Genomic DNA, 16,107 nt, shown 5'->3' with positions numbered 1-16,107 from the left:
TGTGTAAAGTGTGGGCGGTGGTGGTGGGGTAGAAGGAAGGAAAGCAGAATGTGGCGGGGAAGGCTGAGGTTGTGTAGCTTTTTCTTTCTCCTTCTCTTTAGAGAATTTCTTAGTGGAGGCCCAGCGTCCAAAGTCTCCTGAAATGCAAGTTTTCTTTTAGTTCAGTGGTTCCCAACTTTTTGACTTCTGTGGACCCCCGCTTTATGATTACTGGAGCCCGGGGACCCTCAATGACTCACTATTGGAGTCCAGGCCCCCCCCCCAAAGTCATTACTGACATGCTGGGGTCCTAATCTGTTAATATTTTATAATTTTCTAAGCAGTCGTGGACCCGTTGAGGAGGCTTCGCGGACCCCCAGGGGTCGCCGGACCACAGGTTGGGAACCACTGTTTTAGTTCTTACAGGAGGAGAGGCTATGATCCTTCCAGTTTCCTTCTTTATGTAAAGTTTGCGCTGCTTAACATCCATAACCTCTAATATAGGTTGTATTGCAGATGACTCCTCAGTAACTGCAGAATGTTTACTGCTGGCAGTTTTCGATTCCGAAGGTTTCGACACAGAATGCTCTACTCGGACTGAAAATGTCGGCTCCTAAAGTGGTGTTAATTTTTTCAGCTCCCAGGTTGAAATGTCCGATTTTTAGCTCAATGCCGAAACAGATGTAGTTGTCTGGTGTGTCTTCTGTTGACCTGGGCACCATTTCCAATCGACGCACTCTTTGGTCCTGGAAAGCCTTCTTTGATCAAAACGATCTACAGGCGTCGCAGGTCTCTTCGCTGTGTTCTGGAGACAGGCAGAGATTACACACCAAACGATGGTCGGTATAGGGAAATTTGGCGTGACACCAAGGACAGAACCGAAACGGAGTGTCAAAGTTGGACCAAGAAGGGAGAAGTCGCCCCCTAAGGGCATGAAATTTGCAATTCTCCACTGATTAGCTGCCTGTGTAGCAACTCTTTTTCCTGCTGCAACAAATGTTCTGCTCTCCTTATCAGGAGGAGGTGCATCTCCTGAAGACTGGTTATTTGTCCTCTTTCCTGCTGCACTGACTACCACTGAATTTGGAGGGACCGGGTGAGTAATGTAATCTGGGTCAGAGGGTGCAGGCTTATACTTTTTATTGATTTTAGGTGTGAGAACCCTAGATTTTACAGGCTTGCTAAAAATTTGGTCTGCGTGTTTTACCATGCCTGGTAACATTGGGAGACACTGGTACTTAGAATGTCTAGACGATAGTGTATTAAATAAGAAATCTTCTTCCAATGGTTCTGAATGCATGGTTACCCCATGATAAGCTGCTGCCCTAGATATGACCTGGTTGTATGCAGTGGTATCTTCTGGTGGAGAAGGTTTTGATGACTAAGTATCTAGGTCATTATCTGGGATGGGATCAGGGTCATAAAGATCCCATGGGTCTGCCACATCTCCCTGTGAATATAATGAATGTGTTAGAGAAGGAATTGGTGGTGGGCTGGTGTGAGGTGAGACAGATAATTGCGGAGAATGAGGAGGAGAGGTATGAAGAGGTATTGGCTTCTCCTTTTGTTTTTGCACCTTTGCTGGTGGCTGTACAGAGTCCAGTTCCTCTTGGAAAGCCAGCTTTTTGTTTTTAAAGGTGGTGCAGTGACAATTCTTCCTGCCTCTTTGTGGATGTGTATTCTAGATTCTCTCATCCATGATTTGTAAAATGGGCTCAATGTCAGGCTCTTCCTCAGAGGTTTTGTGGGTTTCTCTCAATTTTTTTGAAAGTCCTTGTTCCTCTGTATATGAGGATTTGTTCGGCTCCGAAATTTTTTTTTTCTTGGTCCTGAAAAGGTAGTGGAAGGTCTCGGCTCCGAAGCCCACTGCTGAATTGGACTCCGAAGAATGGGCTTTTTTTTTTTTTTTTTTACTGGAGTCCGAAATGGAGCCTTTGACAGATTTACTCGACTCCAAAGTAGACGGAGGAGTGGCCTTTTTCGGCGCCGACCCCGAAGGACAGTCAATGACAGTCTTTTTTCAAGCCAAACCATGGCCTTCTGGCAGTGGTGTACCCAAGGCCTTTAAATGTCTTTTGTGCATGGGTGTAAGGGCAGACGCACTCATATACTGTCCAGCTGTGATGGGTCTATCATCCTCCGATTCTTGTTCGGAGTCTGTGTCTCGGATGGAGACTGTTGTCTGCGCCTGCTCTTCTTCAATGACATCGAGATGTTCACTGCTTTTCGACACCATTTCGACTCTTCTAGCTCGGCGATCTTAGAGAGTCTCCTTTGAATGAAATGATTGACAGGCCTCACAATTTTCCTCCCAATGGTCTGGATAAAGGCACAAATTACAAACCAAGTGCTGGTCTGTATAGGGGTACTTCGCGTGGCACTGAGGGCAGAATCGGAATAGAGTCCGATCCATCAGGCTTTCCACGCAGTAGGCCCGAAAAGGCCCGAGTTGGGCACACGCGCCCCGAATGGCAAAAAAGAAGGTTCCGACTGTACTACCGGTTCGATGCTAGATGGAAACGCGATCGAAACAATACCGCCGAAAAAGAAGGTTTTCTAAGGTTATCGAAATCGCGGAGCAAGAGTAAACATGTCCGAACCCGACGCCGGAAAGAAAACAATCTAACAATGGAGTCGATGCCCATGCACAATGGAACTGGGAGGAGGATTCACTCGATCCTGTGACTCTGAAAAGACTTCTTTGAAGAAAAACAACTTGTAACACTCCGAGCGGAACACTAGATTTCGGAAGGGATATGCATGGCATGTGTATCTGCAGCTACACATGCCATCAAACATATTTCGCTCCATTGAGGGAACTAGCAACAGATAATGAAAAATATACCAACCCTTCTCCCCATTTCTAGAGCAATCTATACAAAACAAAGTTTGCTATAGTTGACTAATGCACATAAGCTTGGCAATGTTACATACAGACCGCATCCCCTAGAAAAATTGCAATTCTTTATCCATTAAAAACATAGGTATGCAAATCACAACATGAGCAGCTAGGTTCTGCCATATGACAGAGAAAAACAAAAAATTTCTTTAAGACAGGACATTCATAGAAACAGTGATATTCGTTTTGTCGGTGCTACACATGGTTTCCTGGGCACCAGGGCACTCAGGGGTTACTACGCTATAATCGCATCAACTGGCACGTTCCCCACTGGTGACCTGGGGCCTCAGTATTAGTGGACCTAAAACTGGATAATCAAGTACTCCTATCCAGCACTTGACTCTCAGGGTAGCGAGGCAGAGCAGTCCAAGGCTTACCCAAGGTGGTGAGTTGGATTTAGACATTCAGAATACATTGCACACCCTACTGCCGGCTAATAAGATCAATATCCAGTCAGCGCTTTACTTTTTAAAAAGAAAAATACTTTAATACACACAAGAGAAATATACTATGCATAAAACTAGGATAAACAGTGAAAAACAGATGTTTCTACATCCCTCTGGGCCACAGTTCTGCCACCGAACAGTATTATAGCGCCTTCACGCTAAACACTATAAAAACCCAGTTAACGTGTAGACACACAATTAGCACTGCATATTACAGACCATCTTGCATAGGGTTGCTCTCATTTATTAGAGCCATGATACCAATCCTAGTATTGCAATGATGTAGTTTCAACATATGATGTGAAATCAAATGTTGCAGTTCAGCCCTAGACCCCATGATCCAAAGAACAGAACCCTCCTGTCCTTAGCAAGGACACCTCTCTAGTGGCGTCAGGGACCTGCTCACAGGTGCCGGATGTCTTGTCACAGTTTACAGAAGTCCCACTAGTCCAATAGCCACTGGCTAGCTGGAGAAGTGCAGTAGCTGGCCTAAGTGCTGGTACCCCAAGATGTCACAAAGAGAAAGGTTGGACCTGTACCACAGGACACTCTTCACCAGCTACAAATTGTAACTGAAAGTATCACACAGGCTCCCACAGCACTGGGTAAAGTGATTTCACCTTCAAGGCCTGGGATTAAGCTTCCCCTTCTACCTCTGTCTCTGTTGATGTGTTGCAAGCTTCCTTATCTTGAGTAGCTGTCTGCAGTTTCCTTGTGCTCCAAGCGGATGCTTCACAAGCCTCACATGGCAGCTGGCTCTCTGCATTCAGGCTACTGACTGCTGCTCCTACTCCTCGTCAAACTGGCAAATTCCTTCACAGCAGAACCCATCTGTCACTGAGAAAACTCTCTCAAGTTCAGACATGGTGAGCAAACTTCCCTTGCCTTTACACCACAGGCCTCAGATGGCTTCTGTGAATGCTTGCCAGAACAGAAAACAAGTCTTCAACAACAGCTGACCGCTCAGGCCAGATTTATCACCTCTGATTGACAGGCTGATCCAATCAGAGGTTGTGCTACTTTTGACTCCCGGGTGCCCCTCCAATCGTAAGGCACATGTGTCATGCTTACTGTGTGTTCGAGGCATGCAAAGGATGAGTTACTGCCCTTTATGACAGGCTCTTGGTAACAGCCCGGAATATTCCCCAAAGAGGAATTTTGATTAACTCCATACCAGAAGGCACTGACCATCACCCAACAGAAAGGGGGGAGGGTCCCTACTAGCAGTTAGTGCAGCTAAACAGAGATAAGAGCGAGTGTGTACCCCAGCCCACCAAGCTTCTCCAAGGAATAGGGAGGGGCCCTGGTGAGCTGGAATGTCGAGCAGAACAGCTCAGCTCACATTAAACACAATGGCTCACCTCTATATTCTCCTTAGGGAACCTAATGGCTCCAAAACACACATCCCAGGTAGACAAAGGCAACAGGACGACAGGCAAGGGAGACTGCACAGACGATCAGGAGAGTGGTTTGTACTCCACCCCCTCTCGGGTACAGGTATCCCTGACTATACATTTAATGCTGTCTACCATAGTCTTGGTAGGCAGTAGCCACTCAGCGAAATAGGCGTGCTCTATGGATGCCCCCCTCGACCGCAGGGCTAAGCTCTATATAGTCTCAGTCCATGTAAACAGGGAGATCCTCAGTGGACATCCATGATTGTCATGTTCACGGAGGTAGGGATCTAGAAACCATACAGTAACTTTTAAGTGACTTGCCTGGAGATCAGCGTAAGGTAGGGGATGCACGCTCTCCAGAGACATGCAGAAGCCTTCCAGTCCCAGCAGTCGACCAAGTAAACAATTGATTATTTCATCAGAGACACAGGCACAAAAACAAATTAATATTTTATTACAGGAGAAAGAGGTGTGCTGCTTCAGCCCAAGAAGGTTGAAAAACAGTCAGAGCCTGCTTGTGTTCCCATTCAAAAAGGGGACCCAGCCTGGTGGTTCGGTCTGGGTAATCCCTTGTGGAGCACAGCTAAGGCTAATTTCCATATAATCAGTCCCTGTCAGCAATGGCACAGATGAGCTAAAAATAAAATCTGCAGTACGACCCACTGTGATTACCTACAGCTAAGATTAATTTAAGCATTTCACCCATCACTTCTGTTCAGTCTCTGATGACATCCTCAATAGTGGATTCAACAAGTACGAAAAGCTAGACGCCAGGACAGCAGGCCTTTTTATTTGAGAGCCCTACCAGAGTGGCTGTTCAGAATACCTTCCAAACGAGTACCCTAGAAAAAGAGGGACATTTTGTGGTTGAAACACTGCTGCTATGCAGGTGGAAGCCCCATTTGGCTAGCCATAATGTCACACCAGACCACATCCATAATGCAGACATCTCGAATGGGAGATCTTTCGCCACAGAGGCTTCTCTGTTAACTCCGTTAGTGCCATGTTAGAACCAGTATCAATGTTTAAAGTCATCCACGCTGAGAAAAACCCTGACAAAGCTGTACATGCTAAGGCACAGTCAAGGGCAAACTGGGGTTCATGATCATAACATTTTCCCAATACCCATGAGGGTCATGGAATGGCATCCAGATCAGCGGTAGCAGGGATCAGCAAAGCACCACGAAACGAAGTGCAACAGTAGCAGTTTTGCAAATTTCCTATCAGAAAGCCTTCACATTAAAAGACACTTGAAGGAACAAAGACACCATAGACAAAATTGTTTTGAAACAGACAATTTAATTCTGAGAAGGCAATTTTGTCAAAAGAAGCCTCCTGAAGTTGTAAGGACAGTGACAGAAAATGCAGGAAAGATAAAAACGCGCTGGTAAAGTGATTAAGTCTTGCCTTTGGGATCTAATGGCTTTGCTAGAACTTTTTGGTGCCTCTGTACAGCACTGGCAAAAAGCAGTTATTGGCAATGCTGAAAAAGAAAACAAATAATAGCAGTAATAATGCAGCCATCATAAGTGTGTAATGACGCATGTGAGTGCATGAGTCATCACGCTTGTGTGTGTTTAAGAAATGATACACAATCCATTAAAAATATATTCTGATACATCTAAAAAGTGAACTGGAGTGCGGTGAAATTGTTTTTTGTAAGGTGGGAATGACTGGGGAGAAACAGAGTGAGTGTGAAGGGGGGAATAAAATAAAAATAAAGCCAGGTGGCAGGAGGAAGTGGTGAAAAGCAGCACATGATGGAGAGCGCAACACAGATTGCAGATGTGGATAAGTACATATGACAGCGAGAGAGCAGCATATGAGGGAGAGCACAGGGTGGGGGCAGGCATTTGGTGGGGAGAAGCACAAGAGGGTGAGAACTGGAAAACACAAGAATACAAACCTGCCAGTCAAAAGGATGAAATAAGTTACTTACCTGTAACTGTCGTTCTCCAGTATTGGATACTTTCATAGATTCACATGTTTGAATCCTTCCCCGTCGTCGAGATGGGAGTCCCCGGTGTAATAGAGAAGCTATGCTCAAGTGCATATACAAAGTAAGTGCATTAGGCCTTAAAATTAAAAACATATCACAGTCGTCTTGTAAAAAAGGACCAAAGTCCAATGTCAACCAATCAGATCACACCACCCTCTAGAACCCTCCTGTGAGGAGCTACCTTCCCTCAGATTTTCCAAGCACTACTGCTGCAATATAAATAATACTGAGGGAATGAAGGTGAGCTCCGCAGGGGGAGGTGGGTGGCTTGCATGTGAATCCATGAAAGTATCCAATACTGGAGAGAACTACAGTTACAGGTAAGTAACTTATTTCTTACGCCAGTATTGGAACTTTCATAGATTCGCATGCTTGGATCAGACTAGTAAGCAGTGAATAACACATTTTCGATATGTTTAATACCAACAAAGCATTCTATATGTGAAAGAGCGTGACAACATTCTCTTAAGCTTTCTTGCGGTCCACAGTCTGACTATCATTAAGAAATTACTTTTACAGAAAACGTGAGCTAATACAAAACAAGCGGATGGAGGGATTAAAATGGCTCACCTTCATTGGAAGGTATTTCTGAGGACTGCTTGCCTAACCGCTGCATCTTGAAGCGACTCAGTGTCCATGAAACAGTGCTGCGTGAAAGTATGAGCTGTCTTCTATATTTCAGCACGACATATGACATGTTTTGAAACACCTGCGCACAGTGCACAGGATGTAGATATTGCTCTGGTAGAATGTGCTCGCACACTCGTATGCAATGGTCCACCTGCCTTCTGATGGCAGAAAACGATTGTGTCCTTAATCCAACGAGAAATAGTCTGTTTAGTTACAGGGTGCCCTCTTGTAGAGGTACTAAAGGCTAGTTAGTCTTCCTAAAGGATTTCGTTCTGACAAAATAAAATTTGATGCAACTTGTAAGATTGGGTGAATGCAGTCTTCTTTCCGCAGTAGTTTGGGGGTTAGGGGAAAAAAAGACTTTAGCACCACTGGCTCATTAATATGAAAATCAGAAGGCACCTTAAGGATGAATTTGGGATTGGTGGGCAGAATCACTCTTTCAATTTTGAATTGCAAGAAAGGCTCATGTATCGTGAAAGCCAGGATTTAACTCACCCTTTGTGCTGAAGTAAGGGCGAGAAGGAGTGCCACCCTTCATGTGAGGTACTTGCTGTCTGCCCTGTGAATGGGCTCAAAGGGCTCCTTCATGAGCTTGCCAAGGACGATGTTAAGTTGCCATGCTGGAGGCGGGCTTTAACCAGAGGAAAGGATCTGAGGAGATCCTTCAAGAATTGCTTCATTAAATTTCAGAAAACATAAGGATGGTTTGCCTGGTAATCTCCTATATCGGGAGATAGCTGCTAGATGGACTCTGATGGACCCGGAGCATGCTAGCTGTAAAACGTACGTTAACACTGTTTCCAGGGCGGAGGAGAGAGGATGTATATTCCTAGCTTCGCACCACAAACAAAACTGTTTCCATTTCAGGCGGTACATTTTATTTGTGCTATCTTACTTTAACCAGTACGTCCCAGCAATCATTTAGTAGGTCTAATCGGCCGAATTCATTGAATTCAGGAGCCATGTCGATAAGCTCAGAGACTTGGGATCCGGGTGTCTGACTTGCCCCTTTTTGATGGTGAGCAGCTTCGGAATTGGTTTGATCCTGATGGGTGGACATGAGGACAGTGGAAATAACTGTGTACCAAGGTTGACGTGGCCACGCTGGAACTATCAGAATTATCTCACATGGCTCTGACTTTATCTTCCTGGTTACCCCTGTGAGAAGAGGAATTGGAGGAAAGGCGTATGCATAAATCCCTGACCATGCGATTGAAAATGCATCCCCCCACGATCCTTGTTGGTGATGCCAACTTGCGTAATATTGGCATTTGGCATTCTGGGAAGTTGCGAACAGATCCAGATTCGGTCTTCCCCACTGGTCGAATATTCGATCCAGTGTTCACTGGTCTAATTCCCACTCGTGAGGGGATGTTGCCAACCTGCTCAATGAATTCGCAATGGTATTTTGCAGGCCTGGGACATGCTCCACCGCTATTATGTGCACTGAGTGCTGGATACACCAGTTCCAAATGGTCTGCACTTCGAGATAGCAGGTGTGAACGTGTTCCTCCTAGCTCGTGGAGATAGTGCATTGTGGTGATATATTCCGTTCTGACAAGCACCGTCGATCCTCGAATTCTTGGGAGGAAGGCTTGCAAAGCATAATACACTGCTCTCAGCTCTAGAAGGCTGATGCGAAAGATGGTGAGAAGGGAGACCTTTGCCGCTCACCCGAAGGTCCTGCAGACATGAACCCCATCCGGTCAGTGATGCGTCTGTTGTTACGGTCAGTGGAGGAATCTGTGGCAAGAAGTGCAGACCTTGTGAAATGTTTTCGGGTATTGTCCACCAATCAAGAGAATTTATAATGAGCGGTGTTGTGTGGCTCGTGCCCTCAAAGGATCCTTGTGCTTGCTTCCATTGTTTGTCCAGCTCCTCTTGAAGTGACGTATGTGAAGTCGACAGTGAGGAATGAGGCTTATACACAATGAGATCATCCCTAGTAAGGATTTGTACTGACAAACCAAAATAAACTATTTTCTTTGGATTTGCTTCTCTAGGGGGATTAACTTGTTTTGCCTGTCCTGTGTTGGGTAGGCTTTGGTCTGTTGTGTGTGTCCAATATAGCCCCTAGGAAGGCTAACAGAGTCGAAGGTTGGAGGAATGATTTTTCCAGGTTTAGAGCAAGTCCCCTGAAAAGGCATAGGGTCGTTTTGATGGACTTGCGTGCAGACTGGACGTCTGGAGCTTTCACTAGCCAGTCGTCTAAATAAGGAAAAATCTGGTGCTTCTTTCTTCTTAGGAAGGCTGCGACTGGGGCCAAACATTTGATGAATATTCGTGGTGCCAAACGTAGCCCGAAGGGAAGGACCTTGAATTGGAACTGTTTGACGTTCACCACATATCTTAGGAACTTCCTATGTAGTGGATAAACTGGAATACGGAAGTACGCATCTTGAAGGTCCAAAGACACCATATAGTCTGCTCAGAAGTTGTATGACTTCTTTTCAGGTGACCATTCGGAATGTTTGTTTTTTGAGGCATTTGTTTAGCTCCCGCAAGCCTAGGATTGGTCTCCATAAGCGAGATTTCTTCTGAATGAGAAAAAAGCGGGAGTAGAAACCCTCCCGTCTCTGGGAATATGCAACAACTTCTATGGCTCCTTTGCTCAGCATGGTTTCCACTTCTAAGCTGAGCAGACAAAGATGTCTTTGTCGAGCCAGGAGTGGAGGCATTAATGGGGGAATCTGAACAAACTCTAAGAGGTGTCCAAATTGAAATACATCCAGTACCCATTTGTCCATGGTTATGTGCCGCAAGCGCTGGATATGATGTTTTAATATTCCATGGAAGACTATAGGGGAAAGAGTGGGGGAGAACCGGCTAGAGGCAGTCATTGTCTTCGGGCCTGGTGTAAGCCACAGGGGCAGCTGCCTCTGCTGATACTGTGGTCTAGAAGCCTGGAAAGTGGTGGAGTACGATGGATATCTATAGTGCCGATATCCTCCACGAAATGAAGGTTGTCCTCTGCCCCTGGCTCCACGAAAAGGCACTTTCCAGTACTGCAGCGTGCCTAACGATCTTGCTGTTTCGGTGTCCGACTTTATGGCCTGAAGCGCGTCATTGAGGTGCTTCCCAAAGAGCACTTCTCTGTCATAGGGAAGATCTAAAATTTTCATCTGAACTTCGGGTTGAAAATTAGTGGCTTTAAGCCAGCCCTGACGTCTTAAAACAGCCAAAACAGCAAGCAGCCTGAAGCCCATGGCGGCAATATCAAGTGTGCAGTCAATAATTTCCACTGAAGAACGTTGTCCCTCCATTAGCAATTTTTTTGCCTCCATCTTGGAACCTTCTGAGAGTTCCTCCAAACATTGAGACACATCTGACCAGAGCTGTCTATTGTATCTACCAAGGAACGCTAAAGAATTAGCAGCTCCTACTACAATGGCAAACACTGAGGAAAAACACTTTCTAATGTAATCCGGGCATCTCCCCTTATTATCTGGTGGCGTGGTTAGTGGTGTGAAAGGGTTCCTAGAACGCCGTTGCGCTGCCTGTGAGATTACAGAATCTGCTTTTGGGTGGCCTGTGAGGCAAGCAGGAGCATCATCTGTGGACATATTTTTTTGTCTAACCTAGGCAGCACTGCAGGAATCGTTGCAAGTGTTTTGTGGGCTTGTGTGTGTGTCCCTCGCCCCCAGTGCTCTACGAACCCCCCCAGTCTGCTCCCCGATGACGCAGGTACTTAACTGTAAGCAGACTAGGACCGGAGCACCCCTGTTCTTCACAGGAGTCTATTTGTTTTGGGCCCTCCTTTGACCTCTTCACCTGACTGGCCCGATGTTGCTGGTGCTGTGGCTTTGGGGTTGCCTTGAAACCCCAACGGTGGGCTGCCTATGCCCAGGAAACTGACTGTGTAAGTGCTTTACTTACCGGAGAAACTTACCCAAAAACTTACCTCCCCTAGGAACTGTTGATTTTTGCAATGTGTCCACTTTTTAAATAGCTTATTGCCATTTTAACCTAAACTGTGTGTACTACTGTTTTAAATCAAAGTTCTATACTTACCTGTGTGGATTCCCTTGCATTTTATGTACTTACCTCAAATCTTGAATCTTGTGGTTCTAAAATAAAGAAAATATATTTTTCTATATAAAAACCTATTGGCCTGGAGTTAAGTCTGAGTGTGTGTTCCTCATTTATTGCCTGTGTGTGTACAACAAATGCTTAGCACTACCCTCTGATAAGCCTACTGCTCGACCACACTACCACAAAATAGAGCATTAGTATTATCTAGTGTTGCCACTATCAACCTCTAAGGGGAACACTGAGATAGTATATACAGAGCCAACTTTCTACAACAGGTGTCTTGACGACAGACACAGAAAAGTAGGCACTGTCCTCATCAGAAAGCAGATTCTCTCTGGACTTTAATTTCTGTAGCCAAATGAGAAGACGACCCTCTCTTTCCTTTAGGGTTTTAGTAGAAAATGTCCTACATACCTTGCAGTCTCTAGTTTTATGGTTAGGATAGAGACAGTAAATGCAGTCCGTATGCTGGTCATCCACATGTAGCCTCTTCTTCATGCAGGTAGCACAGGTTCTAAAAAGCCCTTTCTTGGGTGTCTCTGACATGGCAGCCAGGTTGGAGCGCCCACTTTGGAAGAACTTTTGAAGAGAAAAATAATCCAAATCTCCTCAGAAAAGAATATCTGAGAGAAAACTGAGCAGAGCTCACAGGAGACTCCTAAGCACGATGTGCGGTAAAAAATCTGAGGGAAGGCAGCTCCTCACAGGAGGGTTCTAGAGGGTGGTGTGATCTGATTGGTTGACATTGGAGTTTGTTCCTTTTTTCACAAAACGACTGTGATATGTTGATAATTTAAGGCCTAATGCACTTACTTTGTATATGCCTTAAGCTTCTCTATTACACCGGGGACCCCCATCTCGACGACGGGGAAGGATTCAAGCATGTGAATCTATGAAAGTTCCAATACTGGAGTAAAGAGAAAATGCTATGCTCCAGGGGATGGACAAACACAAGAGGAAGGTGGTAAGCCATCAAATAAGAAGTAATGATAAGAAAGTCAACCAGTGGAAAGCAATCGGTGGGCTGTAAGCCAATTGCATATCTTTGAAAAGCACACCAAAGGCCTGTATGCTTCATTCTGGGACTGTGCAGCTTGGGCACTGCCTCTAGATTTTTTTTTCCCCTCTAAGTAAAACTGTACACTTAAGGGACAACTCTTCTTCCATTTTATATCCTCTTTAAAAGAAAGTAAAAAGATTTGGTCAGCAAAATTTCTACAGTTACACCCAGCTTTGGCTTTTTAGTCGTTACTTATAAGAAAAGAAAAATAAATTGTTGCTATTAAAAAAAAACACATTATTCTATTTGTAAAAAGACTGATTTCTCATAAATATTTCATAAATTCTGATAAATATAGCTCCTGTGATGGAGAATATGTTTTAAGGAACTCTTAACGACATTCCATTTACTATTTTAAAATATATGAAAATAAACATCAGCTCTTACAGGCAACATTTATCAACTGCTCTTATGTCCCCCATGTTCAAAGGTGCACAACATTCAGTAAAGCCTTTACTTTTCTTTAACTACATCTGCCATTCCATAGTCAACAAATGCTTAGTCTCACCTTTCAGGACAGAGTCTTCCAAGCGCTCTGACATCTCATTGCACTGCTGATGGTACTCTGAATTAGTAAAGTAATGCTTTGGCTCAGCAAGTTTGCGCTGCAGTCTTTCCAAGCGTCTTCGCTCTTTTTCTGCTTCTCGCTCTGCTTGTTTCTTCACCCAATCAGCCATTCTGGCATAAAAAAGGCAAGTAAATATTTGCATTTTTATAGATGATAACCAGACAAAAGCATTATGAACAAAGAGGAAGTAAATATTTTAGAATGAAATAGCCATTTTAATGTTTTACCAATCAACTTTCCATCAACTTCGCTTTAGGTTGCGCCATTCAACAAAAATGTCGACATGCAAATATTTTATGTAGAATTACAAAATGTTTCCACTTGAGTTGATAAAATATGGATGTTTTCAACAGTATACAATGCACCAGGTTTCAACTGCAGTCTCATAGCAAGTGGCCATTCAGGAACCGGCATTACATAAGAAATATAGGACAGCAAGGAACAGATGGTACGCATCTTACTGTGTCACTAACTCCATTATACCTCCTATATCAAGTCCCCGTTATAAAGCTGTAAGTGAAAATCTCAAACCAGGTGACCAACAGAACCTATTCACTTACAGTATAGAAATAAAGCAGCAGGGTACATCTGCAAACCCTGCACACAACCTTGGCTTTACTTTCTAAGCTGAAAACTTTGAACATCTAGCTATGGCAGGGGTTTAAATTGTTCACTAAAGGTCCTGTACCCTATTCCTGATCATATAATAGAGTGGTTTTACCTGATTAAATATTGGAGAAAAAAATAAAATAAATAAGAACCACAAATAGCAGAAGAGATGTGGCCTAGAGGCTAGAACTGCAGCTTGTAGAATATGGGGACCAAGGTTTGAATCCCAGCCTCTGCACTTGACCAACATTGTGCGATTCTGGGCAAATCACAATTTCACTATGCCTAAAACAATGTGAACTGTAATGGGTGTGAAATGTATGTGTGCAATCAATACCTCATACATACAGTCCTTTAGATGATCTCCCAATCCACTCCCATGTAATGTATAGCACTCCAATGCTTCATGACTAGGTTTGCATTATATAAATACCATACATACACTAGAAGTAGAGTTGAAGTTCCAGTTGCAATTGTATGTGCTGCAATGAAAAGCTTAGATACTTCACCCAATGGAGATCCAGAGATTGCTCTTAAAAGAAGATTTCCAAACAACTAGCTTGCCGAAATATTTAAAATGGGCATGGCCCAGACAACCACATTTGCAGCACTGGCATTAGTGAAAAGAGCAAAGACTCCTTGAGTAATGAAAAGATCTTGCATATTGCAGGAGTCCAATATGCAAGACAATACAATATGGGTACTTGGAGTTAGACATGCCTTTCTATGTGTAGAAATAAGACTACAGGTTGCAGTGTGAATTAAATAAGCCAAACAGACCACAGAGTCTTCTTCTTGCTAGAAGTTTCCTTGTAAGAACCAGAATGATGTTTAACAATGGTATTGCTTGTATGGCTGGTATGCAAGTCCAATATGACCTCTTTAGAATTAATAACCAATGTGCTTAAAGGAATAATTTTTTCTCTTTTTAATCAGAACAATTTTTATTTAGAAGCAGCTAAAGCCTGGGCAGTATCATGATGAGCTGAGCAACAGTTTGTTTGCGTGTGAGGTGCCAATGATCAAACATGCAGCTCTTCCGAGTTAATGCATGAACGTTAAACAGAAGGAAAATGTTACTTATCCAGTAAGCATCTGTTCGTGGCATGTAATGCTGTGGATTCACATGCTCAGCATAATCCTGCTAGCTAGAGCTGGGTTCGGAGTGTTGCAAGTTGTTTTTCATCAAAGAAAGGTTTTTGAGTCACAGGATCCAGTGATGACTCCTTCTCAGTGATACTGCGCATGGACATAGACTCCTTTGTCAGACTGTTTTCCCGCAGGTGGGTGAGAAAAGGTGTGTAGAGGAATTATAGAGCAAGATGGCCATGTAAATGTAACTATACATGTATAACTATAATCAAGTATAAGGTAACAAACGGCCACAGGCATCTGGAGAGGAGAATTTGAACCTACAGCACTACATGCCACAAACAGATGCTTACTGGGTAAGTAACATTTTATTTTCGATGGTATGTGTGGCTGTAGATACACATGCTCTGCACAGATTGTAAAGCAGCCCCTTGAAAGCGGTGGCTAGCTAGCCTGTGGGAGCTGCAGTTGACAGGAAAAGTGTTCTTAGTACTGGTTGGCCTACATCAGCTTGCTGGCGTGCAAGTACATCTACACAATACGTTTTTGTAAATGTATGTGGTGTAGACAATGTAGCTTCCTTACAAATGTCAGCTATGGGTACATTTCCAATAAAAGCCATAATGGCTCACTTCTTTCAGGTAGGGTGTGCTCTGGGAATAACAGGAAGTTGTCTTTTTGCTTTAGCATAAAAAGTTTGAATAGATTTTACTATCCACCTAGCTATGCCGTTTTTTGGATTGCGCCTTTGTGAGGTAGTGAGAAGGCTACAAGGAGCCGTTTAGACTCCCTAAACTCTTTAGTTCTGTCAGTGTAGAACATTAATGCACGTTTAACGTACAAAGCGTGGAGGGTTCTTTCATCAACTGCTTTCATCAACGGAGTCAGGTTGTGGAAAGAAGACTGCAAACTCAGTGGATGGATTAATATGGAATTGAGAGACCACATTAGGTAGGAATTTCGGATTATTTGCGAAGAACCACCTTGTCCTTATGAATTTGGAAGAATGGTTCTTCCAAGGTTAGTGCCTGGAGCTCACTAACCTGTCTGGGAGATGTGATAGCAACTAAAAAAAGCCACTCTCCATGAGAGGTACTGAAGAGGACATGAGTGAAGTGGCTCAAACAGAGGACCCAAGAGCCTGGTAAGGACAATATTGAGGTTCCATGATGGTGCAGAGGGCATTCTTGGTGGAATGACCCATTTAAGGCCTTCCATTAATATTTGGATTACTGGAATCCTAAAGAGGTATATATTTTGGGATGCATTTTGTCTGGTTTTTAAGTATGCAGCTATGGCTGCAAGATGTAAGCAAATGGAGGTGTAAGCTAAATTAGCTTTTTGTAGATAAAGCAAGAAGCAGACTATATCTTGGACAGTAGTTTTAATTGGA

The 16,107-nt window shown here is 43.9% G+C and overlaps 1 protein-coding gene across 1 annotated transcript in view; it reads right to left on the bottom strand.

Moving 5' to 3' along the window:
• The window catches only part of SDE2 (SDE2 telomere maintenance homolog), a 153,304-nt gene that overhangs the window by 65,113 nt on the left and 72,084 nt on the right, over window positions 1–16,107 (bottom strand). Inside the window, exon 4 of the mRNA XM_069236176.1 lies at window positions 12,954–13,123. Coding sequence (XP_069092277.1) covers window positions 12,954–13,123 — 170 coding nt within the window. The remainder of the gene's footprint in view (window positions 1–12,953; window positions 13,124–16,107) is intronic.

Source organism: Pleurodeles waltl, chromosome 5, assembly GCF_031143425.1.
Source record: "Pleurodeles waltl isolate 20211129_DDA chromosome 5, aPleWal1.hap1.20221129, whole genome shotgun sequence".
NCBI classification, from domain to species: domain Eukaryota; kingdom Metazoa; phylum Chordata; class Amphibia; order Caudata; family Salamandridae; genus Pleurodeles; species Pleurodeles waltl.
Note: the sequence above shows the minus strand (reverse complement) of the source record. Positions and strands in the feature narration are given on the sequence as shown.